Genomic DNA, 22,703 nt, shown 5'->3' with positions numbered 1-22,703 from the left:
TCAAGCAGAGAAAGACAATTACCATATGATTTCTCTCATCTATGGAACATAAGAACTAGGAAGATTGGTAGGAGAAGAAAGGGATAAAGAAAGGGGGGGTAATCAGAAGGGGGAATGAAACATGAGAGACTAGGGATCTGAGAAACAAACTGAGGGTTTCAGAGGGGAAGGGGGTGGGGGAATGGGATAGGCTGGTGATGGGTAGTAAGGAGGGGACGTATTGCATGGTGCACTAGGTGTTATACACAACTAATGAATCATAGAACTTTACATCAAAAACCATGGATGTACTGTATGGTGACTAACATAATAAAAATATTATTAAAAATTTTTATTAAAAAAATTTTTTTTAATTTTTGTATTTACTTTTAAAAGGATTTTATTATTTATTTGAGAGAGAGTGTGAGAGAGAGCATGAGAGGGGAAAGGGCCGCTAAGCTGGCAGACTGACATGGGACTCGATCCCGGGACTCCGGGATTATGACCCAAGCCGAAGGCAGTCGCTCAACCAACTGAGCCACCTAGGCAACCTGAAGAAGATACTTCTGATATGAAAAGCCAGCCACAGTATAAATCAAGATAACTAAATTATTAAATAGTAATGCTCTTACAAAGAGATATGGAAATACTCAGTCTCATTCTATATTATTCTATTTGATGGTTTCCCTGGCTGAAGGCTGCCACAAAGTTTTTCTCTCACAGTATTAGCCATTCCACCGGCTTCTGAAACAAGTTTCTGATTTCCCCCAGTGAGTACTGCCTCTAAATACAAACAAGAAAACAACTATAATTGAAAAAGGAATGTTTCATGGTCATAATTTCTCACTTGTGCATTTTTGAGTTTGACTATTTTACTCCGATAGGAATTCACAAGTTAACAATTAATATCTGAATTGTTGTGACTACAGTGTAATGTCCTAAACCCAAGGATAGATTCAAATAATCCTCAAGAGACTGGAAGCAAAATATTCAGTACACAGCGTCCAGTAAAAATGACCTGTAAAACTGTCTTCATATCTAGACTTTCTGCAACTGAAAACGAATGGTGAAGCGAGAGATAAGCTCTCAGCAATCAGTTAGAGGCCTAGGGGTGTCTAAGCTCGGGGTAACTGCTCGAGTTCAGCAAGTGGAACTCGGAGGCTCTTCCCGGTGCACAGCACAGTCACGCCTCCCTGTCTGTGTTCCCTCTCACAACCCCCCACTGGCTGGCATACAGTTTAACGGCTACAGTTTTTTAAGAAGGCCGTTTCAGCAGGAAGAAGATTCATCACAAAGCATATCATTTGTATAAGAGGTGGGAGCACCTAGTTAGGCCCACTGAGGTACTGTGTATAGAAATGTTACGTAATTGATTCAGTCCGCTTGGTTACCTCATTTTTCCCCCTGGCAACTTTCCATTCTTCATGTACTATAGTTTATTTATTTTTTAAAAAAGATTTATTCACCCATTTGAGAGAGAGAGAGGAAGAGAGTGCACATGCACACCCATGCACACGAGGAGGGGGAAAGACAGAAGGAGATGGAAAGGGAGAGAGAACCTCCAGCAGACTTCCCGCTGAGTACAGAGCCGAAACCAAGAGCTGGACACCTAACCGACTGAGCTACCCAGACACCCCCTAATGTACTAAGTTTAGAAAATCAGAAACAAAAGAAATTAAGGCATGCTAGGAACAAACTCAGTGTTAAGAAAAGCCAGCAAAAACACAATTCCAGAAAAATACAGGTCTGGGGCTATTTAAGAGAGGGGGAAATTATTATAATAATCCTAACTTACCAAGGAAAACCCAAAATGTCTTAATATAGTCTAAGAAAGTACAAAGGTATATGACTCATTTAATACTTTGACCAAAATAAATAAAATAAATGTCAGTTCTTTTTGAAATAAACTTCAGTCATCTGGAATATTTATTTTACAGGATATGTTCTCTTCTCTGGGAATGCCAGAAAATTAGGAGGCCTGTAATAAAATAAGAGCTCCCCAATCTTCACCAAGGGAAAGGATAACACAGGCTTATATGGAAGAAACATGATTTTGAATTTCCCACCAATTTTATAAACCATAAAGCATACTGAGACGTAAAACATACATATCACTTGACAGTATTGTTGCATGGCTGCTTGTTAAATCTGATGTGCTGATTTAAAGTTATCTGAAACTTAGGAACGAATCTCGTCACATTAAATATAAATATTCCAGGATTTACTCTAGAAATCTGGATTATTTTGACAATACCCCCCAAAAATCCTATTAGAGCAAACGCTAAGAAACTATGATCAAAACTTTGTAAAGTATATAATAAGATTATATAATTAGGACAATTTGGGACAAGATTCATGTTTGATAAAAGAGAACAGTACTTTTCTCCGTTCACATTGTACCACACATTTTTTTTACCCTTTAACTATTTGAAATGTCTGCAAAAGGCAAAATGCTCCAATAACGAATGGTGATACATACACAATAAAACATACAATCATAAAAAAGATCTGAAAATTTAAAAACAGGTACAACCTTGACTTTAGATTATCAACAGTCTTTTTACATCACCAAAATCATCTATGGCTTTTTTGTAATGGGTTAGATAAAACTTCTACTTCCCCAGGTTACCAATCCTTTCACCATAGCACAAAATCACAGGGCTTCACTGTAACATTTGTTACTATGGTTTCACTTCTATTTTGGGAGTGAAACTCCTGCAAGTCTAACATTACTGACTAATGCCATACTTCTTTTATATCACATTATTAAAACGAGTCATGCACTTCAGGAGCTGAAGTGCATAGTATATTTTCATTTCAAAAACACCCACAAACTAAAATAGATATTTAAAATCTTTATTGTTTCATCATCAAAAGTTTTCTTTCCATAGAAGAATGGCAATGCAGGATCAGTGCATATTCCATGGAAAATTCATACCTCAAATAACTAGCCTAGATATCAGAGACAGCACTATGTCGAGCTAGTGTGCAGGATGAAAGACACAATGCTGCCAATGCAATCAGTATACAGAAAGAATATGCAGCTGTTAGAAAAAGAGTCTATGGCCAAGTGAATAAAACAGTAGCAGTGCACTGCACTGATATTCTAGAACAGAAAATGGGGAAGGGCCAGAGGATGCACTTCCTGGAAAAAAAAAAAAAAATCAAGTAGCTCACAGGCACTGAGCTCCCAACCGTCTGGCCAGCTACTTCACGCATACCTGTACCTTCCTCTTTAGGTCTCCGTCATTGTAACACTGCACGTCGTGTCCAGCCTACTGTCTAAGTGGGATGGCCATGTGCAGATCTTCGTTCTGCTTCCCATCTTACAGCTCAAGTCACAACTTGGGTTCGGCAATAAAACCTGTGGCCTTTACGCTATCTTTAGTAAAAAGCTGGACAAACCCAATATCTGTTCCCATTTTCTTGAGAAATAAACTTTATAAAACAACAAAAGGCAGCTGTCATGATCACTCAGTTTTGTCTGAAGGCAAAATAATTTTCCTGTAAGTATACTGAATAAACACACAAATATCCTCAACGACATACTGTCAGACCAACTCGAACATTTTCATAACTAGCTCTAGAAAAAGGTACTGATAATTGTTGAAATGCAAATGACCACTACGATTGGATCATGCCTGGTCATCGGGAATTGTTTGGTCAGGTTTGTGTTTGAAGCTGGTATACAACTGGATTTGGGTATTTTGCATTAATTCACACAATAAATGCCATTTTTAAAAGGAAACAGCATATCTATCATGATGAAATAAAAATCAAAAAAGTTGAGAGGTATACAGGAAACTTGTCTTAAGTATTTTTAAATTACATATGATATAACCTTAGAGAATAAGAACTACAATTACCATGGTCTAAATCTTAAATTGTTAATGCATCGCTTCTTTGCAAGACTAACAAGTCACTTGTGAATCATGTCAAGGCCTTGCGGGGCAGGGGGCGCTCGGCATGTATGGCATAGCGATTACTTTCCAGGTGAGATAAACACCTCTAATTTAAAGTGTTATTAAACTATATTTGAAAAGTTACTTTACTTAATATATACAATGTATAAAATAAGTTAAAAGGAGGAAGCAGGGAAAGGTTTTCTGGTGTAGATGATGCAAACATACAACTTTCCCTTATCAGTAGTAGTTTCACGTATGTCCATTTCAACAATGGTAAAATATGAAAGACTGATAGAAGATCAAACATTTCACTTATAGATAGAAAGAGGATTCAAAAAGTGGAATTTCAACGTCGTTTCTTCCCACAATGCAACTCACTCTACTTTAACTATAATAAACATAAATAAAAACCATCTCTGAAATCTGGTTTTACACGCTTACCTTTAAGTTTAACAATAAATTCTTCTAACAATTGAGAAGAAAAGCACTCCTTTGCAGCAATTCCATAAAATAATTTTCAATTCACAAAACACCTGCTTCCTGGCAAAATCAGCAACACTTACGGAGGACACAGGCATTAATACTTGGCCCCTCTGAGGTATAAATGCAGCTATATTTGCGCTGAGTATACAGTCTATAAGGTATGCCAACAGTCTGCATGTTTGCATAAAATCGGGAGTGATGTCATCCTGACTGATTGAAAACTTTTTTGAACTTTTTGCAATGGAGGTTAAATAATTTTAAGACAAAAGATGTCCTTTAGCCCAGTAATAGCCAGCAGAAATCTAATTTCTAACCAATGCAGATGGTTATTACATTTTAAAAATGCTTAACATTGCATACTGATTTAAAAAAATAACTAAACAGGGACACATAAATATTTAAATTCAGCAGGACACCACAAAAAGCATACTAGAGATAAGTGTGAAATCAGTCAAGCTTTTCCAAAAGAGAAAATCCTTTTAATCCTTCAGCAAGTCTCTGTGAAAATAATATGCTTACAATAAAAGTGAGAAGGGAGCACCTAGAATACCCCCAAGAGGCTTGCTGTACCACTCAGCATTCCTGCCCCAGCTCCTGTGTGCGTGGATGGCCAACAAATGACAAGAAGTCCACTTGACAGTAGTTCAGCAGTTCCTTTCACCACTGCTGCCAGCTGAAGTCATCATTGCTTCCAAAGACCAAGAAAAAGCCCAGTATAGTTGCAAAGATGACTGTGTTTCCTGTGAGAACAAGTGCACAAGCTCCCCACTCAATCTAGGGAAATACAATAAACACGTAGTTAACAGACACATGAAAAACAAAGAGAATGAAAAGCAAATCAAGACTCTAGGTGTAAGCAAATCACAATCTAAAACAAATAGTTTGTAAAGTAACTTTCACTCTCCTGAACACTTAATGGTCTTTCTATATTCCTGTTTTTAATTTGCTTCCTTTAAAAAGACGGGAAGTCACGAAGATGATAATTATTCCACAGCTAGACTTCTGGACTCTGAGGAGGCAGCACAGACTTCTACAACTTTCTGTTTATAAAGAAATTTGCTCCAACTCTTCTTCAGTGAATCTAAAATTGTATCTAGAGAGCAAATTAAAGTATCAAAGACGAAAACACACTCATGTACGTTCTTTCAAAGGGGTAGGGGGAATAACCGCCCTCTCCATATGGGAGGGTGAAGGGTGGCCAGCCCTGGCTCTTGACCTCCTCAGAGACAGAGGAGTGAATCTGACTGGTGAGTCTGGGAATAAGACAAGTATACTGAGCCCAACGCCCCCTCTCCTCTTCCACACTTTCCCACTTGCAAAGAACACAAGGCCTCCTCAGGCCTGTGGCCTGTGGTTGGTGGCCTGTGGTCGGTAAACACTGGGTGAGGTGATGTGCTCAGTTCTGAGAGTGAAGTACTGGTGAGTCAACAGCTGTTGCAGATCCCAGCCATGCTCTCCAGTATCATTTTTATCCGTTAACAACAACAAAAGTAAGATTATCTCTATCCTCTAGGATCTTATGTCCCTTATCTCTTTTTTCATGTCACTTAACAAAATCTTTTTCCTGAGACAATTTTAACACAGTCTAATGTAAAATCATTAACAGAAGAATATATTCACTTACCAGATGTGCTCTGGCAAATACGATAGGGAGCCCAAAAGCTGAGACAACAATGCCTGTTGTAAGAAATATGGCAAGTTCCTTACAAGCGTTACTCATAGCATCTGTATCATCCACTAATCTTCTCGCTATGCAGTATGGAATAGGTGAAAGGATGTAAAAAAACAGAACAAAGAGAGGCCAGTATTGGCTAGAAAAAAAAAAACAAGTTAATGTAGTTTTTGCTATCTATTTCCTACAAAATAATATATGTTTTTTAAAAATAAGGACCAAAGAAATACTGCAAGGTACAAAACATGATACAGTTTAAAAATAAACAATAACCTGAACACTCAAAAGAGGAACACTTATAGTCACAGTATTTCTAAAGTCAATTATGACACATTGATTAAATATTTCTTAAAAGAAAATGCTTTATAAATCAAAGCAGTTGGAATCAAGGTCCAAAATTAAAAATATTTTTTATTTTAGGTTATAAATAAAGAGGCATATGGAAATTAGAAATAGTAACACAGTAATTTTTAAAATTCAAGATTCATGCCCTTGACTCCTAATGAATTACAGACTTCTTAAGAGTAAGCTGGAACATCCCCAAACTCTCGTTAGGCCACTGTGAACTCCCCAAATACTGAAGTCAAAATGTAGAAAATGAACTGAAAGTAATACTGAAACCTTTCAGTCAGAATACAGAAAATAGATGGCTTTCAGTGTACAGTCTAGCTACTGTATTGTGCCAATGTCATTTCCTGGTTGGATACTACAATTACGGTTATGTAAGACAGGGCCACCGGGGGAAGGAAGCCTGTGTGAAGGGTACAGGGGACCTCTCTGTACTACTTTTGCAGCTTCTTGATAGTACGTCATCATTTCAACATAAAAAGTTAAAAAACTTCAAAAGCACAAAAAGTGAAAACTCTAAGCTGCCCATCTCTCCCCCTGCTTTCTCTTTCCACTCTCCCAATGACCTTCTTGTAGATCCTTCTATATTTCCATACAGATAAATTTTAACAGCATGAATCATTGCACTTTTCCATTTAACAATGTATCTTGAACACCTTGCATATTAGCACTTACAGCTCCTCCTCATTCTTTTTAAGACTACCTACTACTTCCATTGATGGACATACCAGAGTTTAACCATTTCTCCTCTCACAGGCCTTTAGGATGCGTCCAGGTTTTTGTTTTTTTTTTTAAAGATTTTATTTTTTATTTATTTGAAGAGATAGAGACAGCCAGCGAGAGAGGGAACATAAGCAGGGGGGGTGGGAGAGGAAGAAGCAGGCTCATAGCGGAGGAGCCTGATGTGGGGCTCGATCCCAGAACGCCGGCATCACGCCCTGAGCCGAAGGCAGACGCTTAACGACTGCGCCACCCAGGCGCCCCGCGTCCAGGTTTTTGTTTGTTTGTTTGTTTGTTTTTATAAACAAGGCTGCTGTGAATATCTATACTCTCCCCTCACTACACATATCTTGGGAAACACCTGCCAGTAGATTTATGAGACATTCTACATGGAAGGACTAGTTAAGGAATATATACATCTCGAGAGCTACAAGCAAACTGGCCTCCAAGATGACTGCCCAGAGCTATTCCTCCACCCCACTGCACAGGACAGTGCCTGTCTGCCCATAGCTTTTATCTCTGCCAGAGGGTTTCATTTAATTTTGAGAGAGGCTGCGTATAATTTCATGTGCTGATTAGTAATTTGCAGTTCCTTTTTCATATTTGTTGTGTATTTTTCTATTTAGTTGTCTGTATTTTTCTTACTAATCTATCCTCTTAATTTTTAAAAGTTTTCTATCCTGTGGAAAGTAATTGCTTATGTGACTTTTTTTTTCCGTAGTCAACTCTCTCTTGATTCTGCTTCTGGCATTTTTTGCTGAAAAGACATTTAACATTTTCTTGTGTTTAATTTTATCAATAGGCACTCAAAACTGAGTGGTAGTGCAATAACCAAAAGTGTTTTTTGCACTTTAAAAAAAGGTTTGTCCTTGGTAAATGAATTGAAGCTTTCATTAAAAAATTTTTTAAAGCTTTACAAGTAGAAAAATTTTACCCTTAAACACTCAAAAAGACAAAAACTTTACATACTTGTATATTGGAAGGGCACATCCAAGCATCAAAAACATCAGCCCAATTGCTCCTCCAAAGGACAAACTAATCAAAGCTGCAAAGTAAATAGAGTCAAATACAAATATTAATTAAACTAAATATTATTTTTATTAATATTAGTATTAGCAGTCTGAACATTACCTATGACCCCAGAAGCAAAAAACAAAACACAAAAAACAAATGCATTAAAAGGGAGTTGTCTTCAAGAGTATAAGTTATCAATAGCCTCAAAATAAGTTTTTTGTGTCCTCTTCAAGGCAAAATAAGGCAACACTGATTTTCAAAGCCCTGACCCATCGTAAGCGCAACACCACATTCCCTCCCTAAGGGCTCCATTTCTAATGAGTATCCTAGCCAGCCAGATCAATGCTCTTCCAGTCATCAGTGTTATATTTACTTCACAGATCATTACAGTTTGAAAAGCAGGATGTGGAGAAACTCTGCATTCTCAGCTTTACTGGAATCTTATCCTATGAGAAAGTCTCTCATGATCAGCTCCTGCTTCTTGCACCTACACCCCCAATGTGCTCAAAACTGGTAAGAAAAGAGGTCGAAGGACATCTGGAGTTAATAATTTTAATCAACTAATTTTGATATAGATCTTTGAATAGTTTACAAAGCTATAGCTGAGTTTCCTCCCCTAATCTTCTACACGTTGGGAAATGTGCAGGATAATAGATATAAATCCTTCTTTGGTATCACTATTTTATGATATTATCACAAGTAATTGATGCGTTCTACAGGTCAAATATAGTTTCTAAAGTTATACACACACATATATAGAGCATTATATTTTATGAAGTGGTTTCACATATATTAGTGAGTAGAAACAACTTTCTTAAATAGGCATAGTTAATCAATGGCCTAGAATTAAGCAAAGATATAAATGATCGATTTATTTGAGTTCTATATAACCTGTATTTCTGCGACTGCATTGGCTAAGAGAATAACTTAGGTGTTTTTTTGTTTTAAATGATGCAGTCCATTAACCTCAAGAGAAATATCAAAATTCAAAAGAGTTGTAGAAGGTCTAAAAGTTACCGAGACAAAAGCTAACACATACAAACCAAAATTAACAGTAAAGGGGTTAAATGCTGCCCAGTACTACTGATAGACTTCTCTGGATTAAAACCGTCATAATCAAGGAAACCCACTCACATGGTAGGTTGGCAAATTTGGTTTTCACTCAGATCACTGACGTAGGTCATGTCAACCCTAAAAACATTTATTTAGTCCTTAACGCCATTATATTTTCAGTTACAGAAAAAAGAAAGAAAAAGAATTGCACTTTTATTTTATAGCAGATAACTTCAAGTTTACAATGGAATGCAATGTAAACTGCAAGGAAAATACTGAGTGTACCATTTGTTTTGTTCATAGGCCTTCAAAACCTGGCCCTGCTTATTACTCTCCTGACCCACTCTCACCAGCCTATTACCCCTTGCTCTCTGCACTTCAGTTACACCGGCCTGTCCTTTCCTGGAAATCCGCAGGCTCCCTCACCCACATGGCCCTTTTACATGCTGTCCCTTCTACCTTTTTCACTCATTCATTTCATTCAAGAAATATTTATTCAAGAAATATTTACTGGGAACCAAATACATAACAGGTGTTGGAGATATGTTAATAAACCAGACAAGGCCCTTCCACATGCATGGAGTTTGCATTCTTGTTCCATTCCCTTCCTCTTTGTTCCAAGTGAATTCCATGTCCTTCAGATCTCAGCTCAATCATTTCTTCCTCATTGAAGTTTTTTCAAACCTCCTGCTAGACCAATTCCCCCTTTTACATTAATTCATTCAACAAATATCTATTGAGCACTTAATACACATCACACACTGTTCTTGATACTGGAGATAAACCAATGAAAAAAAAATCAAAGCTCTTGCTCTCATGAGGCTTATAGTCTAGCAGGAGAACAAAATGATAAAAAACAACAACAACAAAACACAAAGCTGGCAAATGAATGCTAAGTATTATGAAAAAAATCAGGTAGAGTAAGAGGATGGGAGTGTTATTCTAGACAGAGTGGCCTGGGAAGGCATCTCTGATGAAGTGACTGAGCAGAGATTTATATAAAATGAAGGAGTGAATCATGTGGATACCTGAGGGGAGCATTCCAGACAGCCATGCATGTGCAGAGCGCCCCCCTGCCCCCGCACTGTATACATCCCCTTTGCTCAGTTATCACAGCTGTTAATTTTATAATGATTTGTAACTGCTTTTCCTTTTTTTTTTTTTTTAAGATTTTATTTATTTATTTCAGAGAAGAGGGAGAGAGACTGTGTACAAAGGGGGGTAGGAGCAGAGGGAGAGGGACACGCAGACTCTGTGCTGAGCACAGAGCCCAATGTAGGGCTCAATTCCATGACCCTGAGATCAGGACCTGAAGCGAAATCAAGAGTCAGATGCTTAGTGGACTGAGCCACCCAGGGGCCCCTCTATCTGTTTTTCCTTATGAGCTGTCTGGTCCACTACAGCAAGGAAATTTTTTTGTTGTTGATGCTCACACCCCAGCTCTTAACACTGAATAATAAATATTTGCAGAATGAGTAAAAAGAACCCAAGGTGAACAAAGAAGGGACAGAAGGGAAAGGAGAGGAAGATCATGCCAAAGTAGCAGAGTAAAAACAGCACATAAATTAAAGTGAGGAGACAATGTGTCTCTAGCCCCTACTAGCCACTTAACTAGCTGTCTACATAATTATATCTGAGTGTCACTTCTTTCTTCTATAAAATGAGAACTGGATTAGAACTAAAAGGCAGGGCGCCTGGGTAGCACAGTCGTTAAGCGTCTGCCTTCGGCTCAAGGCGTGATCCCAGAGTGCTGGGATTGAGCCCCGCATCAGGCTCCTCTGCTGGGAGCCTGCTTCTTCCTCTCCCACTCCGCTGCTGTGTTCCCTCTGTCTCTGGCTGTCTCTCTGTCACATAAATAAATAAAAAATCTTAAAAAAAAAAAAGAACTAAAAGGCAAATAATTCTCTGAACACTAAAGATACTTGTTATAAGACATGCTGAAGAAGTAAAAAGCCATTTCCACTTAAAATTTTTTTAATGTAACTGTATAATTAACATAGAGTGTTACATTAGTTTCAGGGAACCATCTCCACTTTTTGAATATAGTTGCAAAACAGCTAAATTCACCACTATAAATACATTATAGTAACAACTTATTTATTCAGAAGCCATTTATCCAGAACATAGTTTAGAATCCTGGAGGAAACAAGGGTCACTAAAGAGCAAAACAGATGTCACAAAGCCCATACACTAAAGCTACCATTGTTTATAAACGGACCCTTAGGCTCTTTTTCAGTCGTTATTTATTCATTTTTGTGATACAACTGCTGTATGTGAATTTCAGTAGAATAAAAAAAATCATTTTTTTATACCTATGTTCATTTATACATATTTTTTCAATAGCAATTCATGTAGCCAGAAAAAAACTGAGAAGTAACTTTCCCTATCCAGAAATGATCATTGTTACCTGTAACTTGTAACATAAAATTTTGTAAGTTTGAAGATCTTGCTTCCCACATTGAAACAAATGAGAAATAGGGAGGTAGAACTGCACATAAGCAAGATATGCCCTCTGACAAGAAAAAGGAGACTGAAAAAAACCTTAAATCAGACAGAAAAATCTCAAAAAGCATACCCGTTTGTGGTAATCTTGGCCAAAAGGCAAGTAGCTTTAGGGCTCAATGGTCTCTGCGGGTAACTCTTTCATGACAGGGAACAATTTATGTTCTTATCAAAAAAGAAAGTCTAAATTCTTTGAGTACACTCTTAGAAAGTTAATAAAAGAAGATCTCTTTTTTAAAAAATTAAAAATGAAAACAAAGTAAGATTGAAGTATCAAAAAATAATTTTATGTAACATCTCACCTCTAATCAAACTGGATTAACCTCAATGGGGTTAAATATATTGCTCAAAAGTGTTCTCAAAACTTGTAAAGTTTCTCCAGTATTATGAAATCAGCAACTAGGCTGATTTATACACAAATTTCATCATTTGTGTATAAATGGTTGTCCCAGATGACACATAAACAAGGCAAGAATTTATACCATAACTGAATGATGAAACATTTGGAGGGCAAAACTTAGATGAGTCTGGTTTCTACTCCCAAAGCCTCTAGGCTAGGGATGGAACAGCCCAATTACCTAAACTTTGTACAGACAGGGAGCTGATTCTGTGACTACATGGAATTAGGGTGGCAGGGATCAGATTCCTAACCTGGGAGTTATCAGAAAAATCTAATATATAAGAAAATAATAGGCAAATGGCTTAAAAATTAAGTAATGGTCTCCAATTATAGCAACACTTCTGCCTAATACAAAGACAGGCCAACCAAAGAAAATGTCCTGATAAACAGTCATAAGAATCAGAAAATTTTATTGAAACCAAAAGTGTAAGTACAATTCCATCTGAGATACTTTCACCTGGTTAATATTTTTCTAAATTTGGAGAAGGAAATTACAAAGTTATTTTTTTAAGAGGGAGATTTCCGTTGATGACACTGAAGAAATGGGGAAGGACTGGGAAACTGGCAACATCCTTAAAAACCACAGCATTGTACCCTAACTAACTTTCCATAAAGGATTTAAGAAGGTCTATCACAGTTCAAAAAACGATTGGAAATGATCTCTGTTCCTTACCTAATGACAAAGTTTTACAACAGAAACGAAATGTTTTCAGACATTAAACCAGAAACATTAAAAATGTGACTCTGGGAAAGAAGCTCAATAAAAGTTGTCCTAAAGGAAATAAATTACACAAAAAACCCCACTGCTATCAAAGTTCTTCACCTCTGTTTGCCTATCCCTTCTACAAAGCCGCAGGTCAGGAAATCAATGCAATTCGTGGTCAAAAAGTTGAAAACGCTGTCAACGGTGTTTCCTTCTAATCACACTAACAAAACTACCACGCAATTTGAAAAAATGCAACCTTCCTTATTTCTAAAGAAAAGACATGAATAAACGAGTAATTTTTCATTTAAGTTTTAACCTTATTTTATTTCTTTAAACCCAACTAAAAGCCTCAACGTGCAACTGTGGAGAACAGGAGCACTTCGGGGTCGCTTACAGGGTCTAACCCTATCCGACAAACGCCACAAATCAAAACTCATCAGTTTTTGAAGCCTGTAAAGCTTCGAGGACATATCCTAAGAGTGGATGTGATGGCCAAGGTTTCAGAAAGAACCGTCCCTAAGTCCTTCCAGGGCGTTCCGGAGGGACTCGGTTCGGCTCAGCACCCGAAGATCGCACTTGTGAATTTAAGAGGGAAATGACACTGATTTTCCGTAACTGGCATCTCTAGGGGCCTCGAGCCCCTCGAAACCACTCTCCGCTCGCTTCTCTCTCGGATGCAAACTCCTGCAAAATGTGTGTGATGGCCCGAGGCGCTGCGAGACTCTCGCAGACCAAGGACCACTTCATTCTTTGAACGGGGGCCGATAGGTGGGAGAGAGGCTGCCGAGATCAGCAGAAAGAAGGGGCTGACGGAGAAGCCGCCGACCCCGCCGGCCCTTCCCGGAAGGCGCCGCGCCCAGCTCCGCTCCCAGGCAGCGAGGGCGGAGACGGGGGTCGAGGGGCGGGTGGCGGCCGCCAGCTCAGGCACCTCCGGGGCGCGCGCCCGGGCCGGGGAGGCGGCATGCGGGAGGCCGCGAGGGACCCCCTCCCCCTCTCTCGGGCGGCCACCCAGCCTTCCGGCGCCCTGCGCCCCAGGCCCACCTTTGATGCCGGCCATGGCGGTGACGTCGCTCCTGGCTCCGGGAACCGAGGCGGCAGCGGCGGCGGCCGGGAGACCCGAGACGCGCGGCGGCGGCGGCGACGGCGGCCAGACAACACCCGGAAGTGCGCGACGCAGCACTTCCGCCGGCGACTCGCGCTCGCGCGGGGGTACGGGGGGCGCGCGGGGCTAGGGGCTGTGGGGCCGACCCCTTTCTTCCCTGCGGTGGTGGTGTGCGGATCGCCGTTCTCGCAGGCTTGGCGTTCTCGCCTCGGTTCCGTTCCCATTTTCCCCTCAGGCTCGGGGAAGCTCCACTCCCAACCCCCCCTCGCGGATCCTGCAACTTTCCACGTTCTTGAAGGATAAGGGAGCGCGAGTAGCCGCCGTCCTTTGGGAGGCATGCTGTGATGTCTTTAGAGGATGGTATTACGTTCTTTAAAGCGCACCCTTTGCTCTCTCCTCCCCAGCCTTGTAGTAGAAGTCAGGCCAGTTAGGTCGTTGGCACTTGGGTCCTTGGTTTCCGACGCAACTAGCGTTCTGGTGAGCCCCACCTCGAGAGATAAGGAGCAGCGGGACCTAGTAAATACAAATACACATTTTAATACAGATCCGATCTCTTGGGAGTCTGTGAAAATCAATGTTTATTTGTTTTTTGTTTTTAGTAGTAGCAGGGCTAGGGAAATAAAAAGGAGAAAGCAGAGGTACAAATACATTTACTTAAGTCATCCTTCAAATGTATTCAACATTTACTATGTTTGGGGAACAGGGCTAGGAGCTGAGGTGAGCAAAACTAGGTGCGGTTTCTGCCCTGAAGGAGCTTGCAGTTCGGTAAGACACAGGCATACATACACACAAATGTAAAATTGTAACATTGCTAGGAAGATGGGTAGATAGTCCTTGACAGCCTTTGATTTAGATAGAGAGATCTCCCCGAGGGAGGGACAATGGAGGGATGACCGGGTGTGTAACAAGAAAACAAAAAGGAAAAACCGTTATGGGGAAGAGACATTGTGTTGGGGGTGGAGGAGGGGGAAGTGGTTGGCTGGTGAGCTTGGGAGGCAAACTGGGCCCCAGGAGCTTGGTCTGTTGGAGAGAGGAGAGAAGGTGAGTGGGATCCTGGTTAGGGTAGGACAGCAGAGTCCTATGTTAGATTTTTTCCCCTCCTGAGCAATGAGAATCTTTCGAAGAGTTTTAAAAAGATACAGGTGGAGGTGCTGGATGTAAGATTTGAATTTTTCAATCTTTTCCGTCACTAGACTAAGATAAACTGGCATGTAAAACTTTGTTGAGTGAATGGTTATAAGAGATGTTTCCAAAATGCTTTAAAATGAGAGGTACTGAGAGCTAAAGGTATTGTCCTACCCTGCTTCTCTCCACTACCGTCAGGGTTGAATGATATTTTTTAAAAAAAAATAGGTCACTTGAGGCTTAATGCCGCCCAATAAATCCACAGATATTTTGTAGAGGAGTAGAATTTTTTTCTATTCAAGTTAGTGCAAAAAATTCTGGCGTCTTCTGAATCATGAAGAGTTTCCCTTTAAGGACTGTAGTAGTGAAAACACAAGGCGCACTTGGACATATGCTATAGAAATGTTGCTGTTTAAGACGGTCTGTGAACCACCAGCTCCTTTCTCTAAACTGAAGCAGGTGTATATATCCTCCTCCCCAACCATCTTGAAAGGAGTAGGTGAAATTCTTGCAGAAGGAAATGGTTCTGTGATTCCAAATAGTCACCACTAACATCTTTCTTGTTTTGTTCCATAGTATTCATCTTTGAAAGCAAGATGGTTGAGAGAACATAATAGAGATAGCTGATCAGTGGTGGTGGTATTGGTGGTGGTGAAAGTGATAGGTTCTTATCTCATAGACTCATAGCTTGGCTTCTGAGGGAAAGATCACATTTTAGGAAGACTTTTGGGGCTTCCACAAGTCCTGAGTTAAGTGCTTGTCCCCTAATTTCCTCTTGTGAATACAAATGGGTTGAGCATTGCACATATTCATCCTTGAAACATTAACATGCAACTGGGATTGTTTTTCAGGTTAGAAGGATCTATGTTCTTTTGTTTCCATGGTCACAGAATCCTATGAGGTTATGCTCCTTTGACTTTTCCATGAGATCCACAGTGTTACTAGCAAGAAAACACTCACCACCCTGAGTACTAATTTTGGTCTACAGGTATTGTCTGGAGGCACTTGAGACCTTAAAAACAGTGTTTCCAAATGTATTTCAACTACCTACGACAGAATTCTTTGGGATGCTTCCTAAAAATACAAATTCCTGTGTCCCACTCCAGACCCAGAAGTTCTGAATCAGAACTTTTGTGAGAAGAGCCCAGGAATCTGAAATTTTATCAAGCACCCTGAAGACTTCCTATGCAAACGAAAGCTTGAAAATTATTGTCTGAAAAAGGTAGAATGTCAGGAATTTCCTTCATTAGTTTGCTAAGTGAATCCTAAACGTTGTTAAATCCTTTAAACGTTCTCTATTCTTACAAAATAGTTAATTAGTGTTACCTTACATAGCTTCAAAACTTATTCAGATAGCTTCTTATCCTCCAAAGTTAACTCACAAAGATGGGGATGGGGGTGAGAGGAAGAAAGCTGTTGTTTATTGAGCAGCTGGTATGTTTTGGTGCTTTAAACATCTGTTTTCATCCTCTCCACAACTCTGTAAGTTTGGAATTACTAACTCTTACAGATCAAGTCAGAGAAACTTCAGGGAAGCTTTTAGTTTTAGTTTTAAAAAAAAGTTATTATGGAAAGATTAAATATATAAAAAGGAGTCAGGATAGTATAATGAATTCCCATGTGCCATCAACTGCCTTCAAAACTTAACACATGTTCAATGTTGTTTTGTCTATACTTCCCATCATCCTCTTTCCCCTACCTCCCATATTATTTTTCCCCAAATTATTTTGAAGGAAATTCAAGATATAATTTCATCTCTAATATTTTAGTGTGTTTCTAAAAGAGCCATTAAAAATAACATAACCATAGTACATTTATGAAACCTAAAAAACAATTCTTTAACATCAAAAATTTAGTCAGTGTTCAAATTTCCAATTGTCTCATAAATGTCATTTATTTTCCAGTTTATTTGAATCAGGAACCAAATCACGTCCACGCATTCCTACTGATGTGTCTCAAAGGTGATTAAAGCAGCTGTGTCTTATTATTTAGATCTCAGCTTAAATGGTAGCTTCTCAGAACCCTTCCTGGACATACCATTTACTACAGCACTTCACTTTATATTATGCTGTTTTCTTCTTTTTTTTTGAAAATTGAAGTATAGGGGCACCTGGGCGGCTCAGTCAGTTAAGTGACCCACTCTTGGTTTCGGCTCAGGTCATGATCTCAGGGTCCTTGGATAGAGCCCTGCGTGGGCTCTCCCTCTGCTTCTCCCCACCCCCCCCCCCCACCATCGCAGGCTCTCTTTCTCATAAGTAAATGAAATCTTTAAAAATTGAAACATAATTAACATACAGTGTTGTATTAGTTTCAGACATATAACATATTGATTCAACGATTCTATACATTAGTCAGTGCTCACCATGATAAGTGTAGTGACTCTCTGCCACCAAACATTATTACAATATTATTGACTATATTCCCTATGCTGTACTTTTCATCTCTGTGACTTATTTATTTTATAGCTGGAAACTTCTTAATCCCTTTTATTTCACCCATCCCCCCAGACACCTCTCCTCCGGCAACTATCAGTGTGTTCTCTGTATTTAAGAATCTGGTTTTGTGTGTGTGTGTGTGTGTGTGTATTACTCTGTTTTGTTCTTGAATGTGCTTATTATTTATCTGAACTATATTATTTGTTGGCTGTCTCTCCCACCAGGATGTAAGTTAGTATAGCCTTCAGTGTTTTATTCACCACTAAAACTGTACATGCCAAATGATGTGATCTCAAATAACAGCAATTCTCTTGTTAAGGTAATTAATGACCTCTACATTGCAAAATCCAAAGGTGGCTTTTGGATTCAACCTTTCAACAACAGTGGACACAGCTGACCATTCTCTTTCTCTCAACTACCATACAACTTCCTTCCTGCTTTTCTCATACCTTGCCAGAGGTTACTTTTCAGACTCTTTCTAGGATCTTCTTCTGCCAGAATTCAAAATATAGTGTTCTCTTAGTTTAGTCCTGGGCCTCCTTCTATGCCAATATCTAAATTCTCTTCCTATGCATTGTACCTTTTTTTGTGGCATTAAATACCACCTTCATTTTGATAACATAACTACCAAGTTTACCTTAGCTTTGAAATGCAGACTTGTATATCCAAGTGTCTGCTTGACGTGTCTATCTGGAAGCTTAAGAGTCACAGCAAACTTAACAAACATGTTGAGAACAGAATTTTCTATTATCTTTCTTCCAATCTTGCTTGGTCATTCCAAGCCCCCACTGCTCAGCTTCCTCTTGTTCTGCTCTTCCCCTAATTTACTTTGGTTCAGTTATATTGGACATGTTTGCCTCTCCCACCCCCTGAATTTTGTTTTATTCACTACTGTATCCCAGGTGCCTAGAACAGTGCCTGGCAGGTACTGTTAGGTATTGGTGGATGCTCAATATATAAAGTTGTTGGCTGAATTGATGAATGACTGGTCCCCGAAACACATGGCTAGGGTATGTGCACCCACTGTTCTCCAAGCTGTGAAGGATCTTCCCCTGACTTTTGTATGGCTTGTTCTTTCTCATTCAGGTCTCAAAGTTCAAAACCACTTCCTCAGCAAGGAAATGCCTCCCCAAAGTTGCCTCCCAGTCTCTTTTGTTACATCCTGTTTTACTTTCATCAATGCATTTATCACTCCCTATTATTTTTGTTTACTAATTATTTAATGTTGCTTTTCTTATCCCACTTCAGTGTAAGGTCCACGAGTACTGGGAATTTGTCTGTATCTTCCATGCCTAAAACAGTGCCTGGCACGTATCAGGCATTCAACCTGCATTTGTTGAACGAATGAACGAGAGGAATCCTGGGCCGTCAGACCTCAAAGATAATGCTCCTGCACTCTTAGAACTGTTTTCTCTGACTGGTTCTTTAGGAGGTAGTTTCTTCTGATATTTTGTAAGTTTTTACTGCCTCCACGTACAAGGAAATATGCAAAGGTTCTGAACTTCTGAATCCAGACAACGTATTAATTCCCTTGCTACCTTTCAGCCGAATCTTAGCAAACAGTGGAACACGAATAATGTGACAGGCTCTATGTTAGGTGCTGAAGACACATAGTTTTATAACAAACAGTAACTTCCCTCAGGGAGGTTATGGAGGTTTCAGAAATACATAACCTAACTACGTTTCTTAGATTTTACGTTGGTTTCAATCTCTCTCACCCCTGCACCTTCGCTCGGAATCTTTCCGAGCCGCAGACCAAACGCAACAAGGTTGCGTCATGTCGGTCCCACCCCCAGCGCCCGGCGCCCCGCTCACGGATCCGCCCCCAGCGGAAGCGTCCTGCCCTTGGCTCCACCCCCAGCCGCTCTAAGCCCCAGGGGCGGGGCTTGCAGCGTCCACTAGTGATCTCCCGAGCGGCGCAGTGGCATTGACGTAACACTCGCGCTCGGACCTTCGCTGCAGCTCTGCGGACAGACGTCTCTTCCCCACGGCTCGAGCTGCTGGCGTTGCGGTGCCGCGGCGCGCGGACCGACTTCCGCAACAGGGTTCCGGCCCTCTGGCGCTTGGCAGCCGCCGGCTCCCTTCACCCGAAGCCATGGCCGCCCCGGGTGGGTCGGAAGCTGCTGGACGCTGCCCCCTTCTCAGCTTCCTTTTGCTTCTGCTGATCGCGGGCCCTGCCCTTGGGTGGCAAGACCCTGGTGAGTGCTGTCGTCATCCGGCCCTTTCAGCTAGCGCTCAGAGGCCTAGCGGGCGACAGTTCCGTTCGCCTCCGCTTGGGCCTTTAGCCCTGATTTCTCATTTCCATCTTCTTCCTTATTCACCTGCACCCTACCTGTCCCTTTTGCTCTTCCCAGACGTCCTACGGGACAAGTGGTCCGGGACTGTTAGGGAGTCGGTGGGGCGGGACGATTCTGTATTCTTACGGTCCCTTCTCCCTTCCCCGGACTCCCAGAATTTGTCTGCCTTTTCCTTTCTCGGACTACAATCCTCATCCCTAAGAATAGCTGGAAAGCTCGACTCTCACCTGCTCCTCTTGCTTTGTTGTCATGACTGTCTGATGTCGTCTTCGCTGCCTGTTGTCATGGCTGCCTGTTGCTATGGCTGACAGTTGCCACAGTACCTGCAGTCTGTGAGTCACCCTTAGTGGACAGGGATATAAACCCTTCAGGTAGGTTAGCAGAGTCGTGGACTGTACTACTTATCTGAGTAGAACCCATGCTTCTTGTTCTGACCACTACAGTGAAGTTCATCTCATTATGTCAGCTTTTCTCGTCGTTTTTCACCGTACACTAGAATTTAAAAAACAATTTATTATTTTTTGTGTGCGATGGTACATAATAAGTGATTTCTGGAGAAAAGATTTTATTACTATCTTATTAGAACTCCCTAAAGAATTTTTATGGGACAAATAACATTCCGTGTAATTAATATATGTATATGTGCACAAACATACAGGTTTCCATTTATTGATGCATGTTGTTAAATTGGAATGACAGAAAAAATGACTTTTAAATAGTTAAAATATTTTTTGTTTGGAGAATGAAGATGTTAAGGCATGAGAAGTATCAATATTGCATTTGTGACTTGGGTGATAGGAAATGCCCATGTTTCTTAAGCAACAGATTTACTGTAATATCCTATTTTATTCCTAACTGCTGAAATGAGGGGAGAAGGTGCTGTTTGCAAATACTTGATTCTGAGTAACTCATTTGGTGTGGATGTTTTATTAGTAATAAAAGCCAGGTTGAATTTAAATGTCCATTTATTTATGTATTCCTAGAAAGTTGTATATAAAGAGGATGCTTTGATCAGATTTGTAATTTAAAAACTGGATTGAAACATTAGTTGAACCATCAATTTTTTAATTTTTTTTGAAGATTTATTTATTCGAGTGTGTGTGTGTGTGTGTGTGTGTGTGCGCGCGCGCGCGCGCTAGGGTGAATGCATGTGCAGGGGGAGGAGCGGAGGGAGAGAGAGGGAGAGAATCTCAAGCGGACTCCTGCTGAGCGGGGAGCCCAGCCTGAGGCTCTGTCCCACCACTATGAGATCGTGACCTGAGCGGAAATTAAGAGTCCTCCTATGCTTAACCAACTGAGAGACCCAGGCGACCCGAACCCTCAATTCTTAAGTAAAAAAAAGGAAGTTTACAGATGTAGTCAGGGGAATTAAAAAAAAAGGAACCAAATATAAATAAGTGGTGAACCGCTTCTTGGTAGCTCTTAGTCTATCTACTGCATAAACTCTTGTTTTGGAACAAAAAGCACCAAAATATTTTGCAGAGTAAACACAATTGATTTTTATAAATTCTACCTTATCTTAAATTTACTTTGAGGAACTGTTCTATGAAAGTATTTTATTGGGTTAAGTTTTATCAAGCCTTATAATAAAACAGTAATCACTACTTTTTTTTTTTTTTTTTTTTTTACTTTGGATGTACTTACTTGTCTTTAGCTAACCTAGAACAATAATTTGTCTGGAAAAAAATTGTACCAGTTCTGAAGAGATTACCTGACTTTTTAAAATTCTTTATGGAATTATTTTATATTTAAGTCACTTTTCTGGGTGTTGGGAATATAGCAGCGAACAAAACTGAGCATCTTGCCCTCAGAAAGTTTACAGCTATTGAGGAGAAATAGACAATGCACAAGTTGGTAAGTAGCATGTCATATTGTGAAAAGTGGTATAGGCACGGGAAGGAAGACAGGGTATGCAGGCAGAAGCGGGACTTTCAAAATATACATTGGTCAGGGAGGAAGTCACTGTTAAGGTGATATTTGGTCAGAAACCTGAAGGGAGATGAGGGGTAAATGATCTGCTGTGACTTGTATTTTATTTTATGTTTTATTTTTTATTTTTTTATTTTTTAAAGATTTTATTTATTTATTCAACAGAGATAGAGACAGCCAGCGAGAGAGGGAACACAAGCAGGGGGAGTGGGAGAGGAAGAAACAGGCTCATAGCAGAAGAGCCTGATGTGGGGCTCGATCCCAGATCGCCGGGATCACGCCCTGAGCCGAAGGCAGAAGCTTAACCGCTGTGCCACCCAGGCGCCCCTGCTGTGACTTGTATTTTAAAGGCTCATTCTGGGGGTGCCTGGGTGGCACAGCAGTTAAGCGTCTGCCTTCGGCTCAGGGCGTGATCCTGGCGTTATGGGATCGAGCCCCACATCAGGCTCCTAATATGAGCCTGCTTCTTCCTCTCCCACTCCCCCTGCTTGTGTTCCCTCTCTCGCTGGCTGTCTCTCTCTCTGTCAAATAAATAAATAAAATCTTTAAAAAAAAAAAAAAATAAAGGCTCATTCTGTCCTGTCTGTGGAGAGCAGACTGTAGGAGGTCCGGGGAAGCTGGGAGGCCAGTGAAGAGGCTGCTGGTACAGTGAGTTCCAAGAGTAGGGATGGTGTGCCCAGGGGAGAAGCAGTGGAATTGGTGAGAGTGATTGGATTCTCAGCTGTTCAGAAGGTGGAGCAGACATGATGTTTTGATGCGTTAGATGTAGTGGTGAGGGGAGAGGACAAAGGTGATTAAGGTTTTTGGCCTGAGTGACTAGAAGTGTGGAGTTACCATTACCTGAGATACGGAAGACTGTGGGAGAAGTATGTTTGGTTTTGTTCATCTTAAGTTTGAAACCTGTAAGTGGATTTCGATTTGTGAGTCTGGACTTGCGGGACCTCCCTGTGACCCTTGACTGATGAAACTAGTGGAGGATGGGTATGAGCACTTTTTTCTTAGGCCTTGTCTCACTTTGGGCTGCTATAACAAA

The 22,703-nt window shown here is 40.4% G+C and overlaps 2 protein-coding genes across 4 annotated transcripts in view; one reads left to right on the top strand and one right to left on the bottom strand.

Annotated features, from left to right (window-relative positions):
* Window positions 1-1,873: 1,873 nt before the first annotated feature.
* Window positions 1,874-14,180, bottom strand: LEPROTL1 (leptin receptor overlapping transcript like 1). Its single transcript, XM_026508366.4, has 4 exons — window positions 13,824-14,180; window positions 8,077-8,152; window positions 5,992-6,178; window positions 1,874-5,141 (listed from the first exon to the last, which is right to left on the bottom strand). Exons 1-4 carry the CDS (start codon window positions 13,837-13,839, stop codon window positions 5,025-5,027), a joined length of 396 nt encoding a protein of 131 aa, XP_026364151.1. The 5' UTR covers window positions 13,840-14,180; the 3' UTR covers window positions 1,874-5,024.
* Window positions 13,493-22,703, top strand: part of SARAF (store-operated calcium entry associated regulatory factor) — a 26,119-nt gene continuing 16,908 nt past the window's right edge. Inside the window, exon 1 of one of the 3 annotated variants that reach the window (XM_057303572.1) lies at window positions 13,493-13,991. In XM_057303572.1, coding sequence (XP_057159555.1) covers window positions 13,829-13,991 — 163 coding nt within the window. In that variant the 5' untranslated portion in view covers window positions 13,493-13,828. Of the gene's footprint in view, window positions 13,992-19,312; window positions 19,643-22,703 lie in introns of those variants that run through there. The other 2 variants (XM_026508364.4, XM_057303571.1) reach the window with 2 other exon arrangements.

This window comes from Ursus arctos, unplaced genomic scaffold (genome assembly GCF_023065955.2).
Source record: "Ursus arctos isolate Adak ecotype North America unplaced genomic scaffold, UrsArc2.0 scaffold_27, whole genome shotgun sequence".
Classification (NCBI taxonomy): domain Eukaryota; kingdom Metazoa; phylum Chordata; class Mammalia; order Carnivora; family Ursidae; genus Ursus; species Ursus arctos.
This window is presented reverse-complemented; position numbering and strand designations above follow the sequence as displayed.